This window comes from Saccostrea cucullata, unplaced genomic scaffold (assembly GCF_032062105.1).
Source record: "Saccostrea cucullata isolate Sc308-1 unplaced genomic scaffold, CSIRO_AGI_Scuc_v1 ctg131, whole genome shotgun sequence".
Lineage (NCBI taxonomy): Eukaryota > Metazoa > Mollusca > Bivalvia > Ostreida > Ostreidae > Saccostrea > Saccostrea cuccullata.
In genome coordinates this window covers 299,869-322,777 of record NW_026930457.1, presented here as the reverse complement: position 1 = coordinate 322,777, position 22,909 = coordinate 299,869, and the positions used below count along the sequence as shown (strand labels likewise).

Genomic DNA, 22,909 nt, shown 5'->3' with positions numbered 1-22,909 from the left:
TAAGTGAAGAACATGTATATTAAACTGTTGTTGTTTCCACATGTAACTACATGTACTTGATAAACCAGAACTTAATACACAACAGTGCAGCCAGTACTTTTTTCTTGAACAAAAATTAAGTTCAAATCTTGCACAACATGGCGAGAATCCGTAAAAAATGCGATGGTATGAAATATTGTGTTACATGGATACACGTGAATTCTTTCTTAAACTTCACTTCTAAACCACAAAGATCTGCAATTTCCTCATATCACTTGGTGACCAAGGATTGTGCACATTTTGATAAGTGTACATGTATTCTATTTTAAACGTGGGATTCTGACGACGTTTGCAAATGAACAGGATAATATGTGTTAAAAATATTCACGATTAAACCTTAAATTTTGATGCCCCTTGTCCAAAAATGTTAATCGCATGAAAATCTGACATATGTAGTATCGTACATGTATTTGATTGGGACGACCAGAAAAAAATAGTCGAGAACTTCGCTAAAAAATGACTACAAAGATACATGTGTATGTGCCTGCAAGTGCCGTTAAAAAAAAAAACAAAGGAATTTAGGTGTTTTTGATGCAAACATTTTTGCCGTATCTATACGGACTTCTTCAGCTATTAATTATAAAGTACCAAGATTTCAATTCTTCTGTTTGTCCCAATGCATGTCTGAATGTTTCAACTTGCTATCTCTAAAATTGATTAACTCCAAGTTTCATATGTTTTCGTCAGTTTTGAGGAAAAAAAGTCAGGCAACGTCATTTTTCAGAAATAAACGTCAACTAGGTAAGTTTATATGCTAACACCACTACATTTCAGTAAATTCATTTCATACATTTGAACCCTTGAGTTATCTCTCTTGATATATTACTTCTGGGTCGTCGCTTCCTGTTGTGCCTTAGCACTCATTAACCAGAATTTCCCTGAATAAAATTAAAAACAAAAACACAGTATTCACAATATAACAGACATTTTAATTGCTCAGTCATGGTAATGAACTGTCAACAAAAATAAAAACCTGGTGAACAAGAGTAGTGCTCCTCTAAAAAGCAAAAGGCAGGTCTGAACAACTAATATAACATTGTAGTATAATCAGATACACCAAAGTCAACATGCTCTAGAAGAAATTACATTCAAAATCTGCCCTAAACAATTAATAAACACAGAAGACCACTGATACATATATTTAAAAAAATAAATAATTAGCCTTAATGCTTCTAAAACCATGTAAAAAGTTGTAAGCTACTGAATCAAAGTTTATAAATGAACAATTTTTCCTTGCACAACTTTTGAACTTTGTTAGCTGTCATAATGTAGCCCTCTCCCCTTTTTTGTCTCCAGAAGATATAGATGAAAAAATTAGAAAGGGCTACATTATTGCAGCTTGAACTTTGAATGAGGTAAAACTTCTAAAAGTAGTCTCAGAAATGTTTGAAAGAAAGAAAATACAAGCCTATCCTTGTACTGTTTGCCATTATTATGTTTTACACCGGGAAAACAAAAAGCCATTAACAGTGTTTCATTTCCTATTAAAAAAAAATTAGGGAAAACCCTATGCTTAGTCTTCACAACAGATTGGAACAAAGAAAAAAATTCAGTGCACACCTTGTATTATTCCGCATTATAACAGCGCAGACAATTTTTACAACATAACTGCAGCCTAGATATAGAAAATAGTGCTTCTATAACACAAGGTCTTTTCTGCCAGAATCTGCCTCATGTTTGAATGACATTTGATCAAAATCACAACCTTGCACTCAGTCAATGAGCTACTGATTGACGTGAAAAAAAAATCTTTCTTTCAGTACTTCAGAAAATGTTATGTAAAATGAAGACAAATTTCATGTTCTAATACTATATACAACTTGATGAGGTATGCCATTATGAAATGCCCCCTAAAGTGTGATATGGTAATAGTTTTTGTATATGTACAAAAAAGAAAATTAATGAAGCAAAAAATCACTTCCAACTGCAGAGCTGCAGCAAGTGTACACAGCCAAATAGTCATCAAAATAAGGTTCTCTGTATCATATAACAACTGAACAGAGATCCCGTTTCTTTGTTCATAGAGTACACTGGCCAATTACAGCACGGGAAACAAAGGGAGAGTAAATAACATAAGTATAATAATAATAATACATAGTGACTTAACTCCCCCCAGAAAAATAGGGGGGTCTTGTAGCTGTACAGAACAGTGATTTTCTATCTACTGAATAAATGCTCAGATACCTTAAACACACACGTAAGAATACACAGGCTATGTCAACGTAAACAATATACTGTTGTGAAAAACAAAAAAAAGACATATGCTGTGTATCAGCAATGACATCATTTCTACTTTATAAGATACAGATTTAAAGAAAATATTTAAGATATAGCAGTGGTTACCATAATCACTTGACAACAGAGAGAGAGAGTACAACTTGTACATCCTAAGACAACATTGAAAAGTTAACAGCAAATAAAATTTTGTTAACTAAATATTGGATCATGTAATACAAGATAAATTGATATTTTCACAAAAAATATACATAATTTCTGTACCCAGGGATTTGAATATTGACTTTTACATGCTTCATTGATAAGAGAGTTTCAGTACTGGCCAGAGTTCATTCTTCAATACCCTCTACATATTCATACGTAAGCAAAGATTCAATCATCAAAAGATGTGACAAAGTGTACAAATATACATACAACCACTCTACATTCCACAAATATGAAGTACTTTTACAATTCAAAAAATAGACTAATGAAGAGATGAGCAAACTAACCACTGATGAAATATCTATATATCACAAGAGTTGTTGCCCTTAGTGTAGTACAGGCCTCTGTCTAACTTAGAGGAGAACCTAAGTCACTCCTAAAAGTCAGATTGCACTTTGATGAGCACCTTTTGATGTTAAATATTTCATCATGTGATCAACATCAGCTATAATTCCATAAAGGAAATCTAGGATGATGCACATCACAGAATGAACCATTTATCAAAGATGTAGTTTTTCTCCAATATATACAAAACATCTGAATAATAAATGCAGCTCTTCCTGTGTATATATTTCTTGTCTTCTGATTTTACAGCAGATAATATATGCTGCCTCTATTGGAAGGAGCATTAATTTGCCTTAGTTGCTGCTGCCAAAAGGGAGTTAACTCCTGTACTTCCTGTTATAATTCTGTTTTTTGTCACATTAAGAATAATGACACCAATAGACAATGTATGAAGGCTCGTGAATGCAGTGTGTTAAAGATGAGTTTCTGATATATTTTGATACAATGATAGCTTTGAGAGGAAACAAAAAATGATTTAAAAATGTATGCAATTGAATTGATGATATTTTGATTTACAGGGGTGGAAGACAACACAGCCAGACCTAAAGGGATTGCACAGGGTCACAAATCTGTCCAATGACAACACTGCTTACATCTCTGACACATATCACCGGTACCCGACAACCATTGACCACTGATCTACCAATAGATCTCAAATGCGTTGCACAAAAAAAATTAAAATATATAATTGTACATATAATCAGTCAATACCCGCCTAAAATGAATACCTTATAAAAACCCTGCTCAGCTACAGCCCTTATTTCATGTTATTGTGTATTGGAAATGTATTTTTTTAATGAAAATGTGTAGTTGAATGATAGCACCACAAAAAAAGCTTGACAACTACAAAGATATAAGGGGACCCGTAATGTACAAACACAATAGATTTACAATAGTCAGCTCAATAAAATAGAGGTCGCCAATTGCCATTTATCTTTTTCGTTTAATAATACGCCAAATTAAGTTTCTTATTTTCCCTTCACTCTGAAAATAAAATCTTGAGCTCTCCCTACTTATGAATCATTTACATAGAATGTAAATTAGTCAATGCCAATGAAATATGTAACATTACTACATATAATTAATGATAAGATTATTTCAGGAAGGGAAAAAAGGAAAACTTAAGTAAGTGCATTAAAAATGTCAATTACATCAATTAATAAATATATTACATACATATTGTACCATACAATTAAAGGGGTATTTGAACCCCTTTACCTGTGAAGAAACTACATCTTCACAACAAAAAAAAAAGCATTTATGATGCACAATATGCATGTTTAAACATGGCAGTTAGTTTGGGAATCATAAATATATATGCCAAAGCACTAGCTAATCAGATGTTTTCAACACGTATATTTCACATAACACTGGATGAGATGTGTTTTTTGGCAGATTTTCTTATCAGAAATAATGCAACCCTTTTCCATAAGAATACAGTATATGCCATAACAAACACACACATATTTATATACATTTTCATCTCTTATCAGTGACAGTGTAGCCTTGACATCCAAAGGTGTCCTTGACCTATTTATGTGATCCCATTTTTAGCAATACTGATACACAGTTATCATTATTACACTTTTACAGCACTACACATTATGGTTGTCTATTCTTGTCCAGAGTTAAAACAACTTCCTTTTCATCAATGAAAAAATCCATCTTTTTCCATTCAGCATAAATATAGCACTTGAATAAAAATTCAAACATGATTTTAAAAAAAATCAACTAATCACTAAAAGCACTAAAACTGATTTAAGCACAATTTGAAAAAAAGAAAAAGAAAACATTAACTTTCTGTTTAACACCCTCTGATCAGTTGAAAAAAATAAAATTAATATGTCACCATTAACAACAAAGTTACAACTGATGGAAAATATGCTAAAATGCCAGAGAAGAAACTGCAATTTTTACAAAATATTTACCCCTACAGAATTGAGACTATTTACTTGATATGGAAATAAAGTAATCAGCCATGAATCGAAAGAAATAACACTGGATGATTCATATAATGCAATTGCGGGAAGAAAAATGCCTTGAAGAAAGAACCATCCCAGAAAAATCAATTAAAAAAAGATTATGTAATGCGAAATTCTGCAAACACCCACAAAGACATAGGGAACCTTGCTGTCTCTACCACAGTGAGCGGCGACAGTTAATCGAATTTGATTTCATTTTAGGTTTGGCAATGAGCATGGTATCTAATCTATAATCAAATTAAAACTAGAAACTTCCAACAAGAAACAATTATAGCTTTAAAAATGTTAGTTTCTCCTCGTCTGATTTGCCTTTAATGAAATTTGGGCCACAGTCTCCAAATCAATATCTAAGCAAAACAAATGCTCCATGCAAGGATAAGAAATATATCTTTTAGATAACTGTACCCATTTCTTCTTCTGAAGTTGCTTTAATTCTGGCAGTCGTTTATTTTCAAAATAAAGATGTAGCATTAAAACAATTCTGCTACGTGTCTCTTTCCTTCTTGATTCCACCTGTCCTGCCCTCAGGAGAAAGTGAGTTCCTTTGGGAGGGTGAGTACTGGGGGGCCACTTTTGAGAGCGGTGCTAACTGTTCATTGAACTTTTTGGCCATGACATCAGGAATGATGATACTGTTTCTTTTTAGCTCCTCTTGGAAGTACAAGCAGTCATAGTACAGCTGTTCGTACGCCACTTCGTACTGCCGGAGGCGTGTTTGAAGTTCGCGATTCACTGTCAGGTACTTGGATGCCTACAACATACGAGTTCTATCATTAATGCTTGGATGATAACAAGCCTGCATCAAGTATGAAAAGCATTCTTCAGATTAAATCATGTGCATAAAATTGTAGATCAAATGTGTTTACTAAGGAGCAGGTTTATTAGTCTTTATCGTTCAAATGCTTTGATACATTTAACAACTGAACAAACATGTATACATTTAGACCACCCAGTGATATTTATTCACCAGTAGTAAACAACATCATAACTACATTGAAATAAACTGAGGATATCAAAGTGATTTGTTTTCTCTGTATCTTATTGAAATATCCATATAATTCTTTAATGGCACATTTAAAAAAAAATCATAGATACAATCAAAAATTGACAGAATCGCATAAAATTCACTGAGCTTTAACCACACACTTAAATCAATTTCTGTTGAAAAGTAAGGCATTTTTAAGTCATACATGTCGTGATGTAGAATTATTCTCAAAATGCCACAGAGTCAGTAGTATCACTGTGGATTATTGGGGGGGGGAAGATAACAGATGTGTATATGGCCCTTGTCTGCCTGGCTTGCATCATTCCCTCTAATCCCCCGGTATGCAGACATTGACCCCCCTGTAACAGTGCTGCTGTTTGTGTGTTGTAACAGTTCATGGCCAGTGCCACTGACAGAGTACTCACCTTCCTGATCATGAACTTTTTTGTATATATACAGTTTATATACAGCAGCATTACTTAAAATTACCGCTCATAACAACCACTCCCATGGTTAAATCTTGACTAGCACTGTCCATTTTGTAGATAAGTAAAAATAACTTTGATATACATGTAGTGCCATTGAAAATAAAATAAACTAAAGATAAAATTAAACATTTAACTCGTGCAGACTTACAAATGGAATTGGGATGTACATATGATGATTGTCTTGTTAGGATAACAGCTGAGAAGTTCACAAGAAGTAACCAGTACTTGTCAATTAAGCTTTATAGAGCTTCCAGGCCTCATGACCATAAAGTTAGATGTTGAGACTTTAGTCAACATTTTGATTTTTTTTTTTTAATATTTTGAGTTTGATTTAATGTATTTGCTTATAACATTAACAATTTTGTATTAATAACATTTAAAATTCAAACTAAAGATCAAAATTTTATTTCCTAAGTTATACATATATATAATATTGGTTCAGACTAAGTTTTGACATCAGTCTGTCCTCTGTTCATGGTCTTGAGGCCAGGCCAATGACTAACTCTGTCATCTGGTACAATTAATATGACTTTGGCACCCAGTCTGTGCCACTGCCTAGAAGGACACACAACTTGTAAGCATGCTTCCCTGATCCCACACATTTCCTTCCCCAGGAAATCTGACCAGTCTTTGAATTTATCACAGAATGTTATTATATAGAGATAATTTTTATCCACTACCTGTTTGCATTTGGCTGCCCATAAATATTCTTTTCTGTATATAACATTGGTACAGAACATTCTCACGTTTTGATGCTATTTTTAGCTTGCCAAGATAATTGCCTGTTAATTTAGAGAGATAGTCTACATGTGTTATCCTGAGAGTATAGGGTTTCCAAAGAATATTTATTCTGTGATCCGTAATTAATTCAAAGAGAAAGATACTGCAGCCGTAAATCTCCTCATCCTGTAAGTTTTCTTCCCGTTTGAAAGCAGACACAATTTTTCATTAAAGACTCAAAATAAAAAAACAAATAGCATTGCTACTCCTTGGTAAAATCCAATATCTTCTATACAAATGCAGCAAAGAAAAAAAAAATGTGAGGGCTGGCTCTGGTATTATTGCATGTAATAACAGAGTGGAGGACTGATGTTTTCTGCTTAAAACTGCTTTGAACTTATTTGCTAGCAGTATCAGACAAGGAGTCGCCCTAAAACATTGCTTCCAGTCGCCACTGCACAACAGATAGTCATCGTCTTCTCCACAGTGTTCTGGCCTGTGGTTTATGCTCTAGACATACATACATGTCTAACAATCTTCAAGCAGAATTAGTAATTAAAATAGGTTTTCTGCAAAACTCAGTACTTTACTTCTGTGTGAGACTGAAAGAAAGAGAGAGAGAGGGAGAGACCCTGGAGGGGTGGGATGGGTGGGGGTGACAAGGAGAATTTGAGATATACATTTTGTCACGTAGTAGGTACTGTAGATTGGCAAATATTCACAATGGTTTTAATTTCGCTATGTTCGTGATTTATTAATTTTCCGCGAATTTAAACCCATCGTAAATTTTATTATTTGTTTTTAAACCGTTTAAATGATTATACGAAATTTTAAATTAATTTCTTGCAGCGTGAAATTAAAACCATCGCAATTGGTACTTTTTGAGATATCGTGAAATTTTAACACTGTGGAATTAAAACGACTTACAGTATGATGGAATTAGTGCAATCACAGTAAAAATTGCTACAAATCATCTCTCTACATCTTCTGAATTTTCTAATGACTCCTATCTGTCTCAAAAAAATTTCTGAACTCTTCAAATATTTTCTGTAAAACCATCCATTATCTTTAAAAAAAAAGTTCTAGATTTTTTTGGTACTCAGGAGACAACCATTTCCACTCCAGATAATGCTCCAGACAGCAATTAGCACTAAATATATTTACAAATGACAGACCTTGAATGATGATATCTAGACACTCCCTAATGGCAATACAGCTCATCAAGTACACCTTTTTTTGAAAGGGGGGGGGGGGGGGGGTAAGAGGTAAGGTGATGGGTGACCTTTATCACTAGTATAGGCTGTAAGTAATTAAATACTGCTTTGACTTATACTGCTCCATTTACAATTTTTTTTTTTTTGTACTTTCCATTTCCAACCAAAGAATTATGGACGAGATGAACCAGACACATTAATTTCCCCTAAAGCCAGGTGATATTTCTGAGCCCACTTAGGAAATATTTGATCCAAGGGCAGACCCCAAAGAAAACAGAGCGGCAATCAAGAGATGAAGGGATTTCCATAGTACAAAATTTTGTTTGTACTTTAGTATATAAAAAGAACCAACCCTCCCACCTGATGCAGGATGAAATGCTTTAATAAATCTTTTAACACTTCCAGTATGTACTGAGGCAATTCTGATGTCAAGATTATCTACAAAGAACCACCATTTTTCTATTTGGGAAAAGAAGATGCCTCCATTACTTTGTTGCATAATCCAAGAAAAAAACATTCTTGCTTCAAGAGCGAAATGAAAAGGATTTTTTATGACATAAATTTCTACAGGATAAAGAATTATGTTCTAATGGTGAGCAAGCTCTGCAAGAATTTATTGTACATTCAATGTCTTAAAATTGTTTCTCTGGAAAGGCATTTGGTAAAATGAGTATTGATTTTGATCTGAATTAGAACCTGCCAAGAACAGTACTGGCGATTTTTCCAACTGGGAGTCAACAGACCTTAGTTACAAGCTTATAGCCAGTAATTCATGCTGGGTCAGGCTAAAATGACATTTCTCAGTGTAATGAATGGAAGGCTCTTAGGAGAGCAAAAAGGGGGTTCTTCATGGAAATCATTTCCTTTTGAGTATTGACTAAGAAAATAAATCACTGCCCTTAATTTTATTATTTTTAAATTCCTATGCTGTTAATTGTGAAAACAGAAGCATTAATTCTAAATAAGAATTTAGCTAAAAATGGTTTAACCTAGGATTTCCCCTTCTGGGGCCCCATCTTGGCTAGTGACCATATAATGTTAATTCTGACAGTCTACACACCAAGCTGGACATTACTGAGTAAATAAAACCAACAAATACAGACTTGGCAGACAGCCAAACTAGCCGACTAGACTGACATCCAGATACATGGTCAGTCTGATCTCTCCAGTTATTATGCAGCTGAGGGACAGGAATGTTTTCTCAATAAGTGAAATGGGTCATACCTCAATCTCCTCATTTAAATAATAATTAGGGCAGTGTTTGTGAATATGTTGAAATACTAGTATTCAAAAAAAAAAAATAAATAAAAAAAACATAAACTATAAAATTCCCAATCCCAGGATCTATTTCATAAGGCTGCTGAAAACATATATATATATATATAAAGTAAATCATGAATTTTTCATTTTTTGGGTCTTAACATATCATGAATATTTCATGAGTTCAATATTTGGAGGCAAATAGTTAAAAAGATAAATCAAATGGTCAATTATAACACCCCTCTTATTTAGTAAACTGGGATTACAAAACCAGAAATGATTAATGAAGAAACAACATTAAACCAAATCTGCTCAATTCACCTAAATCATCTATCTTGCCATTTAATGACTGAAAGAAATGAAAATGGCAGAAAAAATATTTTTCATAGTTCCATCCCATTTCTATGTATTATATAACATCAAGACAGTTTAATCCAAAGTACATCAAAGATAGTACCTTTAAACAAAATTCATAGGTAAAACTTACTAGATAAATAAACAATGAATTTTTTTTTTTTACTTTAAACTCAGCCTAGCATAAAATGAAATGGAAAATACACGTATGTTTGAAGAAATTTGGAAATAGTGTACACCAGAAATCTGAACCTATATTACTGTGATTGTATTTGCAGTCCAGAAAACAGGTCATCATATTATAGAGAGATTTTGTTCATGCCAAAACAAAAAATGCAATTTTTCTTTAATTAGGTTGGATTAGTTCTTCCCTGCCCAGACCTTTAATAAGTCTTGGTGACATTTAAATATGAGACATGTTAAAACTGATGAATTCAACCAAGAGTTTTTACCTGAGGTCAAGATGTCCTTATGCTATTTAACCATTTCTCAAATGTAAAAAAAGAAAATTTAGGGATTGGTCATTCAGTTCTCATACTGCAAGATTAACTGTTGTGAATGAATACAAATATTAAATGAGCAAATCAAGATTAGCGTAGACATGTTGGGTATTTCATGCAAAAGCTAGCATTTAAAACTGACGCCAATTTGAGGTCTTTTCTCCCCCTGCATTAAGAGTTCAGTAAGCTCTTTTCTAAGCTATTTTTCTGTGGCTGCATTGACCTTGATTTTCTGCGGAACTGACACTAATGCAAGCTCTGGAGAAAGTGACATTTTTGGCAATGAATCAAGCAACAAACATTCCAATGGGAAATTATACTTTTTTCTCTCTCAAGAATTCTTTCAAATTGGCCAAGAAACTTCATCATCTCCATCTAAAAATTTGGCAGCTATTTTAGAAGAAAATGAGCAATGATTTGAAGTAACTAGTTCCCACTTAAAGAATCCTGGAAGCAAATTATTTCATACTCAGTTGTCCGACGACTCCATATAATTTTTTTTTTCATTGAAGTATATGTGTGTGTTTGTCAGAGAGGTTGTAAAAAAGAGAATGCTATTTTCTGAACCCAGTCCTGCCTTAAGTTTACAATATGTTTGGTCATTCTCAAAGTTCTATTAAATTTTGGATAGAACTAATGCATATCTTAGTACATATGAAGAATATCACACTATAACTTGTAAAAATATTCCTGCCTTTAATTCTGAACATTTCTGCCGATGTGCAAGATATTTCCTTGGACTGCATTTAAAACATATCCATTGTTCTCACAACTTAAGAAGGAAACTGCTTATGTTCATTGAGCTCGAGAACTCATTGTGTGCATATTTATACCCTCCATTTTCGCTACTTTTGTTCTAAAGACTTAAAAGAAAACAAGAGATGTTTGTAAAACACTTATGCCCCCCTCCCCCCAAATTGGAATTTTTCCAATTCCAAGGGGCAAAACTCTGTCAAAAATGGCACAATTGTACCCATAAAAGAATTTTACCTAGATATTCATCTGATAAATCTGTATACTACATTTCATCTCAGCATGTGCACAGTTGTGAAGAAAATGAACGGAAACTGCAAATAAATGGAATTTTTCTAAGTTCAAGGGGTATAACTCTGTCAAAAATGGTGCAATCATGCCTAAACCAGAACTTGACCTAGATTTTTATGTGATATATCTGTATGAAAAATTTCATTTCAGTATGTACAACGGTTGCAAAGAAAATGAACGGAAACTGCAAATAATTGAAATTTTTCTAAGTCCAAGGGGCATAACTCTGTCAAAAATGGCGCGATCATAACCAAAACAGAACTTGACCTAGATATTCATGTGATATATCTGCATACTAAATTTTATCTAAGTATGTGCAACGGTTGTAAAGAAAATGAACGGAAACTGCAAATAATGAAATTTTTCTAAGTCCAAGGGGCATAACTCTGTCAAAAATGGTGCGATCGTACCCAAAACAAAACTTGGCCTAGATATTCATGTGATATATCTGTATACCAAATTTCATTTCAGTATGTGCAACGGTTGCGAAGAAAATGAATGGAAACTAAGTGGACCGACAGACCGACGGACCGACAGACCGACCGACAGACAGCAGCAAAGCAATATGCCCTCCCTTCTTCGAAGGGGGGCATAAAAAATCAATGTCTTCCCTATCAGTGTCCCACAATCTCGAAAACACTGGAAGAAACTGTGACCTTTCCCTGCCAACAATTTATCAATTATTAACAATTAGTGACAGAACTTGATACAGAGGACAACAATCACAATACTAACAACACAGCTCCAACAATGAGTACATGCACCGAAAGATCTTTGTCATTTATAGCTCAGACATTCTTTGTTTACCTCTGCTTCTTCCTGGTCTTGTAGGCGTTTGATTTCCTTGCGGAGCGTGTCTTTGTCCTCGAGCGCTTCCTCCAGCCGACACTCAGACTCAATCCGCACTCGCTCCACATCTTTTTCCAGACTAGCACACTGCTCCGTCAACTTCTGCATCTTTTCTTTACTAGAAGCTTTCAATGAGGCAAGTTCCTGCCATTGCAAAGACATAAAAAAAATTAATTGAAAATTGAAGTCCCTTACCAACATTTTTTTTAAAAAAACTTCTTGGTAGGACTTTGCTTTAAAGACAGTATGTACCTGCTTGAGTCTTCTTTTCTCTTGCTGGGCTGTATTGAGCTGTTCTTGACTTGTAACACGAAGTCTGGAAAACTCATGAAGGAATGCGTCTTTTTCTTCCTTTGATGAGCCCACCTTTCCATCTAATGCTTTGTGAATCAGCTCAATTTCCTTTTCCAGTGTACAGAATGTCTCCTGTGATTTAGACTCTTCACCTAATTAGAACAATTAAGAATTTCAAATAAAATGTCTTCTGAATTTCCTAATTATAGCTGGATACTATGTCAATGTCAGTACACATGTACATGACCAACTGGATCGCCTACTTCATAGATCACAATCTCACATAATGAGAATTACAAAAATTATATATTTTTAAAAAAGAAAAGTTTGGATTTTTTTCCTTCAAATTTCTACATTTTAAATCTTTACTTTGTCTTCTCTCTATTGACAAAATATTGCATTTTTACATAAAATGCCAACTCTACATTCATAACCCAAGCCAAAAACATGACTTATTATCTATATATCTATTCAAAATCAGTCCATATATAAATGTCTGGCTATCTACATGTCTGAAATCAGATATGGCACCCAGAGGACCTATAAACATTCAGTAGTACTCCATAAATAAGCTGGCCTACCATCAGAGGTTTGAGATGAGTCATCCGATTCACTGGGCAGGTCCCATTCCTTGTACTCCGGCTTACTGCAGCTGGCCACAGGAGAAATAGGCTCAATATCCCCCTCATCCTCACTGATGTCATCCACGTTAATTTTAGGCTGATGGGGTGCCAGGGATACATTGGGGGCAAAACCTCTCTCATACCTATTAATATTAAAAAATCAAAACTATAGAATTCATTTTAAAAAGGGAATATAATTAACAGATCTTTATAAATAAATTAAACAAATTAATAACAATAAGTAAAAATTGTCCTGAGAATTTTTGCATTAAGTTCAATGCCTTTAAGGAAACTGCAGGGGGAGATCTTATAATAGATCTATTTTACTGTTGTAAAATCGTTCCACATGTTTTATGTAATTAATGTTCCTTATCTATCTTTTTTTGTAAAAATGCTTAGTGCAGCGCTCAGGATATTGCCCTTCGTGTACTAAGTGACTGCAATATGTGCAACACAATACATCTGTTTATAATGGCAATTATTAGTCATGTGATCCATATTCTAATCTATGCAGTATTAAACTTCCATTTAAAATCTGTTTTTGCAGTTGAAAAAAGTGTGCGACTTACTACATATGCATTTATATTTTCAAAGTGCTTTGTGGCGCCACATTAATGATTTTGTATTTATAAGGGGCCAATGAAATGTGCATCAGACTATGACAAATGTCAACAGATGATGACAACCTTCACGTACCGAGGCATTAAATGGCACACAGGAATGCACATTGTGTCTGTGCATTAGAGAAAAAAGAAATTAAAAATAGAAATGTTTGTATTTGGAAATAGTTTGGTATCAAAGAAAGGATCTTGATTAGCCGAGTCTGGCAGACAAATCATATTTATGTAATGACAGACAGGGGTCTGCTGCTATTTATTTATCTAATCAGGGGCCTATTAAGACTGGAATCTCCCAGATCTGGTGCGGTTCTGTATTTACAAGTTACACAAACTCTAAGTAAAGCAGGGCCCTGACCTTGAACGTCTGCCATGTCGTGCAGCTATATCACTGTAATCTAGTACTCCTTTAAACAATTGACGAGGGTTAGGGGTCAAGCTTTTATCAGGTTCCCGACACAAAACAGCTCTGTTACACAATACGTGTATTCATTGACCCTCCTTTGAGAACACAACTGTCTTCTACTTAAATAAAGGATACGGGGATTATCTGCCTGTGTGTCCCACCTTCAGAAATAATGTTCATTACTGTTTTTGCTATTGAGAGTATGATTAGGGGTGCGGTATTTGATCTACTCAGTGCAGGCCAGAGGACTATACCCGTCGTGACATGTGAAATGGTATACTTTCACCCCCTAGCCTTTACCTACTCAGACACTTCAATTCAAGGGCTCAAGATCAGAGAAAGCACTGCTATTGTCAAACAAAATTTTTGCTTACAGACTGACAGCAATTAAAACATTGAGTAAATTGGGTGGAACAATAAGCAGAAAGGTGATATCTTATAAACGGCTGATAATGAAGGGCTGACAATACTTCTCTCCGTGGCTTGTCTGTTTTGTATTAGAGTGAATTATTAGGAAGCCTTGGTATGAGTAATATCAAAAAATTTTCTCGTCACCTGTGCCGACTTACTTACACCCTTTATAAAATGCTTAATCATCAATCAAAAGAAACAAAACATTTAAAAATCAAACATTTTCCATTCAGCCTCGGATTGTATGAGAATTCTAACACCGACTATATGAATAAGAAGTGAAATTTCTCTTACGATTTTGTATCGGCATCTGTGACAACTCTTTCTGGGTTGAGCAGTACTGGAGGACCCCTGTGTAAATAAGAAGGTGTGGCCTCACTAGACCTACAAAAATAAAACAATAAATAGCTAATCAATAATGAATATCTATAGCTACAAAGTCACATATTGAACAATGATATGATTTCTAATAAATCTTGAAGGAAAAAACTATAATGAAATTCTTTTTATTTAATTTGTTCCATATGTTTCTCTAGGCAATTATTTCATTTCAAGCTTGCAGAAAACTTTACCTGTAGTTATATATATATGCAAGTGCTAAAGTGTCAAACAACTAATGCATGACCACAAAACTGTGATCAGACAAATGTTTAGCAATGACTGGTCAAAAAACCAAAGTAATAACAGTTGTGAGAAAATTTTGACACCAGTTAATTAATTCCTGGCTCCTCTCTTGCTAATCATCACCTTACACAACTCCGCAGACCTTCCACAGAGGATTCTGACCTTTCATTTTCAAGGCAGTGTACTTTTGTGTATAATTCAATGGTACTGCAATATATTTTTTAAGTTTACCCAAACTATTTGTGTCTGGACAATAGAAAGAGGAATTCTGTATATGAAGTGCTTGTGTTTAAAACTGTTCTACAAACAACTTCAACCACAAGGCCCACAACATTCTCTTTTCTGCACTGAATTTTAACAAAGCCCTTTTGTCACTTGGGGTTATTTTTACAACAAGCAGTGACACCTACACATCTCTCATGATTGAGGGAGGCTCGGGAAGCCCTTTGCTGTCCTTCATCGCACTGATCATTCCCGGAGACCAGGGTCTGAATGCTGAACCCCCTCCCTGCCTTGAGGCCTCACCCCAGGAGCTGTAGTCCCCATCCTCACTCTTTGACCTCTTCAGATCACTCAAGGAGTCAGTAACCTACAAAAAAGATGAGATTTTAATCTTCTTAAACCCGACATAATAATGCAGTGGATTAACTTGCACAGAGTCTGTGACGAAACTAATCCCCTCTATGACATCTTATTCCAATTGTCAAAGATTTCATGACCAGATACCTTTGACAATAAATTAAAAGATATCCCAACTTTAAAAGACATAACCGTTACTCAAAGTTTAAGATAGGATCATTACTGTTTGATCATTGTAACAGTACTAATTTGCCCTTTGCTTGTTATCACTGTTAGCATACTTAAATTTGCTTCAAGAATTCCTTCCACAAAATAATGAGCTGCATTTTTCTCCTTATTTCAAATCCAAAGCCTTATATATACATATCAACCTTATTGTGTCCCGAGACTAAACTATTCTTCGAAATAAAAATCAATGGAACCTTTTGAAATCATGCTCATAAACGGCTTTGATAACTGTATAAAGACCATATGCATAACATCAAAGTAACTTTACAATTTTCAGATCAAAGATTGGACACCCAGAAAATATCACCCCCACAGTGGTTCGACGGTAGACTTTGTGAGCAATTACGACAATCATTATTCTACTGTCTGTGCCAAGAATTACTTTTAACAAATTTAACCCAAACTACATGCAGCTCACACTAAAATAGACAGGATTCTTCTCTTCCCTACTGGTGGGAACGTTTTCATGTGAACCGGGACATCACACACATTACCGATTTCTTTCATACAGCCCTACCTAGTTCATACATCTCTAAAAATTCATTAGGCACTTCAATGATTAATTCAGTTAAAAACTAGAATGTCATAATAAAAGTAGCTAAAAGTTTTGGGAAAAAAATTCACTGCTCAAAAAAAATTCCAAGAGTTAAAAAGTGGGACACGACAGACACCTTATCAAATCAGGGGAGAGAGACTTGAAAACAATTTTATGGCCATCTTGAAACAGAATGTACGTCTTTCAAAAAATCAATAGAACTTTTAAACATCATGACACAATTTCTAGTTGTACAAAAGATAAGATCCAATTTCAAGTTCATTTAGCCGAGCCAGCTTTGTAAACATGTTCAAGGTTGCTTAGTGCAAGGAGGAATGTTGTTGTTCAATCTCAGCATGCCCCCCTTTCCTCACAAATGACAAGATTCTATATTTAGCCCCAGATAACAATGCACAGGCTTACAGAGAGGATGTAGTTTATGAACTCTTTTCTTATTTGGTGTAAAATAAAAATTTTGACAATGATCATTAACACCTGGTGCTAAACATTGAACTTGTTTGGCCATGATACTGGGTGGGGATAATCTTAAGTTCACACATTCATATCATACACACGTGATTATCATATTACATAACATTGCGTCATATGTGATCAAGACTTTAACATGGAGTATGATTACCAGTTGTGTATTTGGGCTAATAACCTTGCATGTGACCTATATTTGATGTGATTATGCAACACTCCTAAATATTCTAGTACATAATATGCCATGTTGTGCCTCAGGATACATATAAACTTGATATAATATGCATGACCTTTAGTTACCCCAAGAGTGTATAAAGTTCAAGAGTTCAATTATGCAATGATCATTCACCTAAATTAGACAGGTGGTCATAAATATATTTGTTATATAAAAATCTTAATAATAGAACTACATGGTTGAAACTAGCACAATAAAATGCATGTATATAGCATCATACTGTACATGTAAAAACCATAATCTATTAAAAATTTTAACTATTTTTAAATTACCATGAAATATCATTTATTTCAAAATTATAAATACATGTATGCAATGCCATACCAAATAAAATAGTAGAATGAAAATATAGTTGCTTTATATTTTTAAGTTTCACAATTATTTTACGAAATTGAATTGGTGGTATTCTTATGAAAAGATGAAAAGATAATTTCAAAAAACATTGTTTTTTAATTTATACTCCAGAGAGTATATAACCAGTTGGTTAAATATTATAATAAACCAACCCAACCTTTGAACTAAATTAAAAATTGTTACTTTATTTCTTGAAAGAAAAACTATTTTGATGATCAGATCTGTTGCACAACTGTGTTCTCTGAAATTTAATTTCATGCTCATCTGGAACTAAGACAAAATATCTTCAAACTAAAATATTTTACTGCCAAATGAATATACTGTCTCTAAATATTCAATTTAGGCCACACCAATTTAATTTCTTGTTCGTCGGACATTTGATGAAAAAAGTATGAGCGGGCTAGCGGTTAAATAATAATAATATTACTTTTTTGTGGGCAAATGTTTAGGCGGGCGTGAAAAAATTTGAGCAGAAAATTATATTTTTTCTGCTTTGCAAAGTAAATAGATTGAAAGTATGATAAATAGAGGGGAAATGGAACAAAAAACAGCACAGAATTCCCATGGTGCGGGAATTTCAAATTAATATTATTTGTTTAGTTTAGTTTGAATAGGAGCGCGTGGTTCGACGAACAAAAAAATTTTTTTGGTGTGGCCTTATAACCAGGAATTCTAGATCAATGTCACTAAAATAATTCTTGTTTTCTACATTTATTCAAATATATCATAAAAATCTTTATTAATATACATATTATGGATCACCTTTGTCATCAGGGTCATTGTTGTCCCTAGGACCCAGGGGGTCAGGGACTTTACCCAATACCCAACTATAATAACATAATCTCTCGGTTATTCTGGCATTCACCAACAACACCCTTTTAATGGAGGAACCCCTGAGCCGGGAGTGAGCCCCTTATACTTTTTTAATGTCCCTTGTCTTTTTTTAGAAACAAACCTTGCAGGGTATATTAATTGTTGATAGTATTATATTATTTTTTCAGCAATCCAAATAGGTAAGAATTTTTTAATTAAACTTGTATGGTAAAGGAAGTAATTTATACAGAACGATGAATCTTATCAAATATGTAGAACATAAAACCCAGAAATTTGACCAATGTCCCATACATATACAGTAGTCGTATAGACATATGAATATATATATAACAATACCATGGATAGGATATTGCAAAATATTGGATCAATTCTGTCTCTAAGTCTACATAATCAGTTTTTCCTGTGCTTAATAAAGATTTTATACAGCTTAAACATCAAATATGTCAATTGTAAGCCCAAAGCATTGTGACCCCCCCTAGTCAATGCAATCCTTTAAAGTCCAAAAGACTATATAAACAGTTTTTTTTCTCCCGCTACTCCAGTACACAGTATACTAGATCTACTATTGATTTGGCTGAATGCCAATGTAATCTGGCTGACCGAGTTTTTGCAAATTTTTACCTAAGGCTCCTACCACACACATAATAATACCTGGCAGACAGTTTTACAATCTATAATTCTCCCTTAACACCTTGCCTGTATTAACTATTATGTAACTAGACCAAGATTCAATGACCATCTTCCATCCTAATTGGACAGTCAATCTGACCTTTACAGCTAAACCAGTCAATAAACTGCAGTCACTGACTGGGAAAGGGCGGCAGGCTGTAGCTTTGGTCGTACCAAGTACTTGTGGCTGCAATAAGCACATTGGTATTATCATGTACTTGCACCAAAAAAATATTAAATAATCTTGAAGTTAAGCATATGTACATGAGGATAACATTCTTGTCTGTTAAAACTTGTCTGAAGAGTTCCATGCTTGATAGCCCAGGACAGGTGTGCATTTTAATTGCATACAGCTGTGTGGTTTTAAATTCCAAATTTATGCACAACTTAAAGGCAAGATTCTGTTTTCCTGCTGGTCTCTGCAGTTATTTTTAGTTCAAACATTGCAAAAGCTCCATCATTTTTTTTCATTTGCTAAGAAAATCTTCAAATTTTGTGTCTTGTTTTGTGTTATGCAGAAGAAGTACAAATTATACGTTTATCACATATATATCATAGTTACGCACTTGGACCTTTCAAAATATGTCAGTACTCTGTACCTTTACCTGACTGAATTCATGACTGAACTGGTCAAAAAATTTGATGGAGAAAAAAAACAATTTTGAAATTGCTTCCACATAATATTTTGTAAAAGACCTTGCAATATCACCTGTTTCTAATCCTGTTGAAGGCCTTGCAGACTTTGTAAATTTTCAAATACCCGATGAACTGGAGATGGTACTGTTTAAGATTGCATTAACTTGCAAGTATAACTATCTTGCACAACTATGAATGTTGGAATTGTACGCAAAAGGAGTTGCCCTTTACACTATGTACATTGATACTTTCAAAAACAGGTACATCTTTCGAAAGCTTTTTATATCTTAGAATAGCTGTAATCCTGTACTCTCTTTCAATACACAAACATTTTGTAAGACTAGAACCACACTGTCTGATTGCTTTGATCATGGGTTGAGGTACCTCATTGTTTTGGGTGACATAACTTCTCTGTGGTAGTGGTCATTTTGTCTTCAACTTGAAGTTTAACCCTCATCTGCCTTATGGCTAAAAAGTTATTGCCAAATTTAAGAGTATATGAACAAAAACTAAAGAAAACCTATTTTACTAATCCACATTTCAATTTTTATAAAAAATAAAGCTGAATTTGGAGGCTACAAGATAACAACAAAACTTTTAAAGAATAATTTCTTTTTAAAAACATCAAATTGAAATTCATGCAATTACGACTTTTAAAAAAAAAAAACATTTTCGGGAATTTTATTTAGTGAACATTTATAGGACCACATAAATATATGTTACATGCATGCTGCACATGTTCTCTGCTCTTAATCTCTTAATTCACATTTTATGTCATGCACATCAGTAAATATTAAAGATAACCTGTTAAAAAGTTCATTAACACATCCTTTTATCATAAAACCAACAAAATATATACCGGTAAGTACTTTTGAAAGTTTTCCATATAAACTAGATGATAAATGTACTACACATAATATCGAAAAAAGTTGATAGTACTCAGATAATTTTGTATGCACATGTTCAATGTTGAATACAATTATTAAATATTTAATCAATTAAGATAAAATATTTCTAAAGTGATTAATAAATAGACAAAAAGTTTGCACATGTTAAACTCTTTTCCAACGGACAACATTCTCTCTCTCTTTTGAACTGATCCTCTGAAACTTCCCATTCCTGAACATTACAAAATACTTCCTCCACATTGTAAACTGTTTATAATTCCAATCTAGGCGTTGGAAGCAGACAAATATCTATTCAAATTGCAGTTTATTTTTAGACTCCCTTAACTTCAATTTAGTACATATGGAAAATAATTTGATACTAGCCTAGATGACACATGAGTTTATACTTTTTATTATAGACACAGTTTTTGCTCCTGGTCAGAGTAGAGGTGAATGCCTCATAAAGACCATCCTGACAAGGAAATGTAATGGTCACTTTCCACGAAATCAAAAGACCAGTGTCATTCACCTGATAGTGTTAACTCAATGACAAAACATACATATATCCTAATCAGATATTCAGCAGAGAGATGCCTAATTAGCATTAGGATGTAATAAAACCTTTGATTGAACATGATCAGATCAAAATGTACAACGTTTCACTAGTGTAGCAGTACTATAACATATAATAAAATTTTGAAAAGGATAAAAAAGGAATGCATCAAAATAAGTTCACTGAAACATTTATGTGTATTAACATGCAAGTGTTTCACATTTGTGTGCCTTTCATAATGCATACCAGTTGGTATTTCGAAATTCTCCTTTAACATGCAGTCAAATAGTCATTTGTTTGATGTTACTCTGACAGACAGGTGAAAGACTCATTTATTTCATGAGACATTTATGAAACAAACTTTCCACTTTTACAAAACACTCCAAGATATGTAGGCCTATAACATAATTCCATACTTTACAATGCATGCAAAAACACTACATTCTAACATTAATTGCAATATATTGTGTAATTTTAATTGTAAAATACTGCATTTAATTAAGATACTGAAAAAGTAGTTACCTGTTTCCTCTTGCGATTTGTATCGAATTTTGCTTTCATTTTCTCAAGTTCCTTCTGTAACTTGTCTTTCTCCTCCTGATCTTTTGCTAGGAGGAGATAGGACCTCCATTTGGAGGAGTCGAACCCCCAGTGACATACATTATTCTCTGCCTTGTGTGAGTGTCGCACAAACTTCTGTGGACTAAAAAGTCCTGAACAGTCACAACACAGAATGCACTTGTCATTTGCAGACATGTAGTTCTCCGGGTAAAAAATACCCTTACATTTTCCAAAGCATTCATGATACACTTTGAAACTTTCACGAGAAGGTGGTTTTGAGTATCTCTCAGGAGACCTGTGAAGTAATGCATTACACAGGCGTTCAGCATCAGTTTTTGTGATCAAGCCACAACTGGGTGCACTGAGGGGTAAAATACCAGTCACTTTTAATAATTCTAGCTGCTCTGGATTGCATCTAGAGCAGAAAATATGCAACTCGTCGCACACTGCGTTTATTTGTTGCAAACTAAACTCTCTCAACACTGTGTTTAATATCTGGGGTAAGCACAACCGTTTCTCTCCCCCAACACTAAAGCAAGCTATCCTCTCTTCCTCTAGGAAAGTGTCCAATTTTTCACTTTTACCAGAGTCCATAGGAGTAAATACAGGTCCGAAATGCTGAATAGGAAACGGCGGAGGGGCGCGTAAAGCTCCAAATTCCATTTTGTCTACAGTCGGCAGTTTTTTAACCAATGCCTTTCTATATCGCTCTAACTCGGCCATGTCGGAGAGTAATGTAGGAAAAACAGTAGGCCCTGGTCCTTGCAAACTTCTCATAGCAGCAGTCTGATAGCTTTTCAAGACCCTTTGGAGATGAGGGTTACCCCCCTGTATACTAAGATGTTCCATGAAAACAGAATCTCCCTCGGGTTCCGTTGTCCCAACATTCACGTGTTTTCGCTCCGTTGTGTATCGCGTCTATCAGCATACTGTTAGGGGAAAATACTTGGCTGTTCTATCAATTGCTCTGCAAAAAAAAATACAACGTCAAATATTGCTCAAAGATAAAATTTTATGAATTAATCGACACAGTTTAATGAAATTGTCATATTTTAATTCATATTTATGCATTTTGACAAATATATTAAAAACTTTACACCAAAATACGAAAATAAATGGAGTCTTCCGTCTAGACCAATCCATGTATATTTGGGTTTC

At 34.1% G+C, this 22,909-nt stretch overlaps 1 protein-coding gene across 1 annotated transcript; it reads right to left on the bottom strand.

The window, feature by feature from the left end:
* Positions 1-947: 947 nt before the first annotated feature.
* On the bottom strand, positions 948-22,703 carry LOC134228667 (ski oncogene-like). Its single transcript, XM_062710348.1, has 7 exons — positions 21,713-22,703; positions 15,605-15,783; positions 14,865-14,954; positions 13,095-13,279; positions 12,472-12,665; positions 12,178-12,363; positions 948-5,556 (listed from the first exon to the last, which is right to left on the bottom strand). Exons 1-7 carry the CDS (start codon positions 22,598-22,600, stop codon positions 5,290-5,292), a joined length of 1,989 nt encoding a protein of 662 aa, XP_062566332.1. The 5' UTR covers positions 22,601-22,703; the 3' UTR covers positions 948-5,289.
* Between the last annotated feature and the right edge of the window lie 206 nt (positions 22,704-22,909).

Coding starts and splice junctions, on each gene's coding strand:
- LOC134228667 (XM_062710348.1), bottom strand. CDS start 22,600: ATGGAACATCTTAGTATACAGGGGGGTAACCCTCATCTCCAAAGGGTC. Junction 13,280..14,864: donor ACAGATGCCGATACAAAATC/GTAAGAGAAATT, acceptor TAATATTAATAG/GTATGAGAGAGGTTTTGCCC. Junction 12,666..13,094: donor CTCATCTCAAACCTCTGATG/GTAGGCCAGCTT, acceptor TGTTCTAATTAG/GTGAAGAGTCTAAATCACAG.